At 42.9% G+C, this 6,000-nt stretch overlaps 1 protein-coding gene across 1 annotated transcript in view; it reads right to left on the reverse strand.

The window, feature by feature from the left end:
- The window catches only part of SLC2A13 (solute carrier family 2 member 13), a 68,903-nt gene that overhangs the window by 19,383 nt on the left and 43,520 nt on the right, over positions 1-6,000 (reverse strand). The window contains exon 6 of the mRNA XM_015825672.1: positions 4,716-4,836. Coding sequence (XP_015681158.1) covers positions 4,716-4,836 — 121 coding nt within the window. The remainder of the gene's footprint in view (positions 1-4,715; positions 4,837-6,000) is intronic.

Here is a 6,000-nt window from a genome sequence, read left to right on the forward strand (position 1 = left end):
GATTGGCCAGGAGCCAGGTGTTTCAGATAGTGATGAAGATAAGTTGTGGCTGGATCCACGCCATCGTAGGAGCGACAAGCGTGCACAGCAGAAAAGGAGATGTGCCAGAGATTAAGCTGAGTCACTGGACCACACCCCACAGGCTATAAAAGGGAGGTGGTGGCCATTTGGACTCTGTGACGGACAAAGCTGAATCTCTGGCGAAGTAGTTTGCTGTGGACTTAATTCTTTAACTGTGTGTATTGTTTTTTGTTCTCTGAGTAAAAGTCTTGGCAGGCAGCTACGGAGCTGCTGCCAAGTTTTCTTATCTGTGGATTGAAGTGTGGAGAAGTTCTTTAACCCTCGGCTGGCTGTTTGGGTGTGTGTGTCCGACGGGGACAGAACAGGAGGCTCGTCCTGCAGGGTGAGGTGAGGCAAGGTGAGGCAGGTGGGGGTGCCATTGTCGCAGGGCAAGGCGAGGCAGGGGCCGGGGCGGCTGCTGCCTGACACCATCGGCCCTCGCACACAGAGGCTAGCGAACACATGGGGGCCGACAGTGTCCGTCAGCAGTCACAGCCTGCCAGCCTCTTGACCAGCACATTCTGGGGCTCCGCAGCCCGCCGCCAGCACTTCAGAGAAGCCGCCTTTGAGCTGGACGGCCGACAGCTGAGGAGGCGATGCATTGTGTCGTGCCCAGAAAAAGGAGAGCATGCGAGGCCAGGAGGGATGGGACTGGGGGGGGGGAAGGGAAACCAGCCATGCTGGGATGCATCCGGGCACGTGGGACCTCGGCAGGTTAGTGGGCAGCTGGTTAAAGAGGGACGGTTGCCATCTCCGGGGCATGGTGCGCGTGCCCACAGAGAGGGCTCTGAGTGCCGCCTCTGGCACACGTGCCATAGGTTCGCCACCACTGACCTAGAACCTTAGGTTCATCAATGGCTTTATGTAACTTGGGCGAAAGTTGTAACTCAGTCAGAGGGAGAATATTTCCGTAATTTATGAAAAGTAAAAGAAAAAACAAACAAACAATGAGACTGAAATTAAAACGGACATAGATCCAATTAAAGATAATAGTTTCCGAATTTACACAGAATTAGTGGGACAATTAAGAACGCTTGCAGTGGGAGAGATCGGTAGTAGAAATTGGGAATTATTCAGCGTTACTTAAAAAAATATATGATGGGCAAATAACTATATTCCCATAACAATACAGATGGGAAATCGGTGAATGTCAACATTTAAATGACAAAAACACGTGTGTTGTTTCTAAAGGTTTTCCAATCATCTTTCTTTTCACTGGCAATTCACATGCACATTTTAAAAACAGTATTCAGAAACCATTTGCATACATTTTTTTTTAATTTTAACACAGCTTGTTATTTCATTGTCTGCTAAATGTCCTATAACAGGGGTCTTCAAACTTGGCCCTTTTATGACTTGTGGAATTCTGGGAGTTGAAGTCCATAAGTCATAAAAGGGCCAAATTTGAAGACCTCTGGTCTATTATATCTATCTATCTATCTGTCTGTCTGTCTGTGTCTGTCTGTCTACCTATCACCTTTCTCTCTCATCCATCTATCTACTCTATCTCTCTAGTCTATCTATCTATCTATCTATCTATCTATCTATCTATCTATCTATCTATCTATCTATCTATCTATCTATCTATCTCCATCTATCTAGTCTGTCTATCTATCTATCTATCTATCTATCTATCTATCTATCTATCTATCTATCTATCTATCTATCTATCTCCATCTATCTATCTCCGTCTATCTATCTATCTATCTATCTATCTATCTATCTATCTATCTATCTATCTATCTATCTATCTATCTATCTATCTATCTATCTATCTATCTAACAGGTATGCGGTATGCAGTAGTCATTGACTTACAAGCATCTGTTTAGTGACCGTTTGAAGTTACAACTGAGTTACAGAGAGAAACTCCTTCCATGGCAGACACAGATTTTAAAAAAAATTTCAGAAAGCATGCTGTGGAAAAATTGGGGGGAGGGGGGGAAACAAGAAAAATAATATTCCAATTATGAAACTGAACACTTGTTCTAAATAAATATTAATGAAAGAAGGAACTGGTCCTGTGGAATGCAATTAAAATTAATTGAAGCAATGGTGCCTGATCAGGATTTACTCCCAAGTCTTTTAACCAATATCAAAAGGCACCAGCCTTTGACCTCCTGCAAATGTAAGTACTTGTAAAAAAATATTTAGTATTTCAAGCAGAAAGTCTGCACCAGATGAATCTTCCAAGCGATATGTATATATAATGAGGTGTGGGAGTTCTGGATGGTAAAAACCTGCTTGCTTTCATTAATAACAAATCCAGCTTTAGCAAATATTTCCAGCTATTGTCCCTGTGCTAACAGAAGCAGAGAAAACAAAGAAGGGAGTAATATGGGAATGGGATGGGAAGTTATGGGAATCCATCCAGTCTCTTAGAAAATGACTATTGCAATCACTTAGCTCTCTTTAATTTAAAAAGCTTTCAGTCTTTGTCTTCGTGCAGTTGGTATTTCAAATCTTTTGGGACCCTCTGGATGATGCAGCATTTGCAGTGTTTCTGAACTGATCTAAAGCACATGAATTTTATCCACACTATGATTACATTTCTTTGAACGGAAGGATATTCCAAAAAATACCATCTTTTTAATCCTAAAAATGGTGTTTCGTATTTATTTCTAAAACATCAGACGTGTAAACGCTCTTCTGCGTTGAAACCCTCCAGCGTTTTAAATTAAACTAGAGATTTAATAAAGAGAAACATGCTAAAAGCTAGGTTAAGGGCTACAACCCCCAAACTGCTTTTACTGCTCAGCTAATTTCAGGATTTATTCTCAAGTCGTCCTTCAGCTCAACAGCATGAACTTCCCAATCAAATTTTAATTACATGTTGATTAGAGCAAGGGAAAATAGCTTGAGCGTGCATTTTAAGGTCTCTTCTGATCATCTCTGGATCAATTCCTTCATTTTTTTTTAAACCGTAAGCTTTTCATTATAAAATACTGTTATGTTTTTAGAACTCAGAATAACAGAGTTGGAAGGGACCTTGGAGGTCTTCTAGCCCAACCCCCTGGTCAGACAGAAGACCCTATACCATTTCAGACAAATGGCTGTCCAGTCTCTTCTTAAAAACTTCCAGTGTTGGAGCATTCACTGCTTCTGGAGGCAGGTGGTTCCACTGGTTAATTGTTCTCACTTCCAGGAAATTTCTCCTTAGTTCCAGGTTGCTTCTCTCCTTGGTTAGTTTCCACCCGTTGCTTCTTGTCCTGCCTTCAGGTGCTTTGGAGAATAGCTTGACTCCCTCTTCTTTGGGGCAGCCCCTGAGATATTGGTCCTGAAAGCTGGAGTTTGGGTTTGAGGAACATACAGATTTGTCTAAACTAACACGATCACCCGCAAATCCTCAAGTTCCTTATCGTGGTAGGGAAGAGAGTCTATCAGTGCCAACGTTTTTACGCGTTATCTGCGTGATTGTTCTTAACGGACTGAGCTTCAGATAATTTGAATGACAAGATCACACTAGGATCCCACTTTTGACAACAAAATCAGATGCCCAGCAGCAGCCGGAGATAAAGGCAGGAAGACATTTTGGGAGGGTAACATGCAATATTAAATTTTGTATCACGGAGATATTATATCAAATTGAAGACCATCTCACAATGCAACAGTCAAACAGTAGCAGAAAGTAACCCAGCAGGAAAAAAATGGACAATTAAAAAAAATACTTATCTCGAACTCATTTTAGCATATTTTAGCAATTACTCACTCTGTCTGTCTGTCTGTCTGTCTGTCTGTCTGTCTGTCTGTCTGTCTGTCTGTCTGTCTGTCTATCTATCTATCTATCTATCTATCTATCTATCTATCTATCTATCTATCCCTATCTATCCCTATCTGTCTCTATATCTACCAATATCTATCTCTATCTCTATCAACAATTCTTGCTGATCCATTAAGATTTCAGGTTTAATTTCTCTGTTGATGTACTCCATAATTGGAGTTAAAATAACTTTTAATCATCCAGAGACTATGTTTATAACTAAAGAGTTCACATCTAATAGATTCCTGCAATTTGCCCTTAAAATAGCCTACATCTGAACAAAACACATGCATTAAACTGTTTTCCTAAATTGTGCAACCAACTTATCACCTGGCTGCTGATTCTGTTTTCAAAGCTTAATTTAGTAATATGGAAGCAATCATGTACCAAGATACAAGAAGCACAAAATGAGAATTATGCTAAGCTTCATGGAAGACCAATAACACGAGAAGAGAAATCAAAACTAAGGCAAACGTGTACATGGTTAAAAAAAATAATAATCTGGAACTATTTAGCAATCTCCTACAAAAAAAAAAACCCCAAAAGTTTTGTTAAACAGCCTTGTCAACGATTGAATTGAAAAACTCCAGTTTTGAGTAGTAGGTTAAAAGGGGTCTTTGTTTTACGTTCCTTTGTTGTGGTTACCTTTACTGTAGGAAAATAATTAGGACCTATTTTTCTGATATTTAAATAGCACCAATTAATATTCAAAGAGGTATCAGTACTGTTCCTGGACTCCTCATTTCCAGAGAACAATTCATCCTTAGTGAATTGCGAGCCTGAAATGCTTGACTAATTGTACATTCTTAACTAATGCGAACGCTCATTATACTGCGGTTCATTTGAGAACGGCTGCGTGAGCCCCGAAGGTTTAATGAGCGAATCAAAACTTCTTACCTGTATTTTGTGCAAGTGGAGTTTTGGCCCGGTGGGCTCTCAGGGCCAAGAGTAACTTGTGGTGAAGCTTGAGCTGACAGCAGAAAACCCAAAGCTAACACAAGCAGGGCCACAGTGGTGCCTATTTTAAAAAAAGGCAAATAAACAGCTTCGTTCCAGAATACAGAATTCACACATACAGGTATATAGGTAGTCCTTGACTTATGATCACGATTGAGGCCGTTTTTGTTGCTAAGTGAAACATGGGTTAAGTGAGTTTTGCCCCATTTTACGACTTTCCTTGCCACAGCTGTTAAGCACATCACCCAGCTGTCTTTCTCTGGCTAAGGCAGGACTAGAACTCTCCGTCTCCTGGTGACTGGCCGAAGGTCACCCAGCTGGCTTTCATGGCTAAGACAGAACTAGAACTCCCTGTCTCCTGGCGATTGGCCCACAGTCACCCAGTTTTCATAGCTAAGGCTGGACTAGGACTCTCCATCTCCTGGTGACTGGCCGAAGGTCACCCAGCTGGCTTTCATGGCTAAGACAGAACTAGAACTCTCCATCTCCTGGTGATTGGCCCAAAGTCACCCAGTTTTCATAGCTAAGGCTGGACTAGGACTCTCCATCTCCTGGTGACTGGCCGAAGGTCACCCAGCTGGCTTTCATGGCTAAGACAGAACTAGAACTCCCTGTCTCCTGGCGATTGGCCCACAGTCACCCAGTTTTCATAGCTAAGGCTGGACTAGGACTCTCCATCTCCTGGTGACTGGCCCAAGGTCACCCAGCTGGCTTTCATGGCTAAGACAGAACTAGAACTCTCCATCTCCTGGTGATTGGCCCAAAGTCACCCAGTTTTCATAGCTAAGGCTGGACTAGGACTCTCCATCTCCTGGTGACTGGCCGAAGGTCACCCAGCTGGCTTTCACGGCTAAGGCAGGACTAGAACTCTCCGTCTCCTGGTGATTGGCCCAAACTCACCCAGTTTTCATAGCTAAGGCTGGACTAGGACTCTCCATCTCCTGGTGACTGGCCGAAGGTCACCCAGCTGGCTTTCATGGCTAAGACAGAACTAGAACTCTCCATCTCCTGGTGATTGGCCCAAAGTCACCCAGTTTTCATAGCTAAGGCTGGACTAGGACTCTCCATCTCCTGGTGACTGGCCGAAGGTCACCCAGCTGGCTTTCACGGCTAAGGCAGGACTAGAACTCTCCGTCTCCTGGTGATTGGCCCAAAGTCACCCAATTTTCATAGCTAAGGCTGGACTAGGACTCTCCATCTCCTGGTGACTGGCCGAAGATCACCC

The sequence above is a fragment of the Protobothrops mucrosquamatus genome, unplaced genomic scaffold, assembly GCF_001527695.2.
Source record: "Protobothrops mucrosquamatus isolate PMUCROS unplaced genomic scaffold, P.Mucros_1.0 scaffold2750, whole genome shotgun sequence".
In the NCBI taxonomy this organism is placed as follows: Eukaryota; Metazoa; Chordata; class Lepidosauria; order Squamata; family Viperidae; genus Protobothrops; species Protobothrops mucrosquamatus.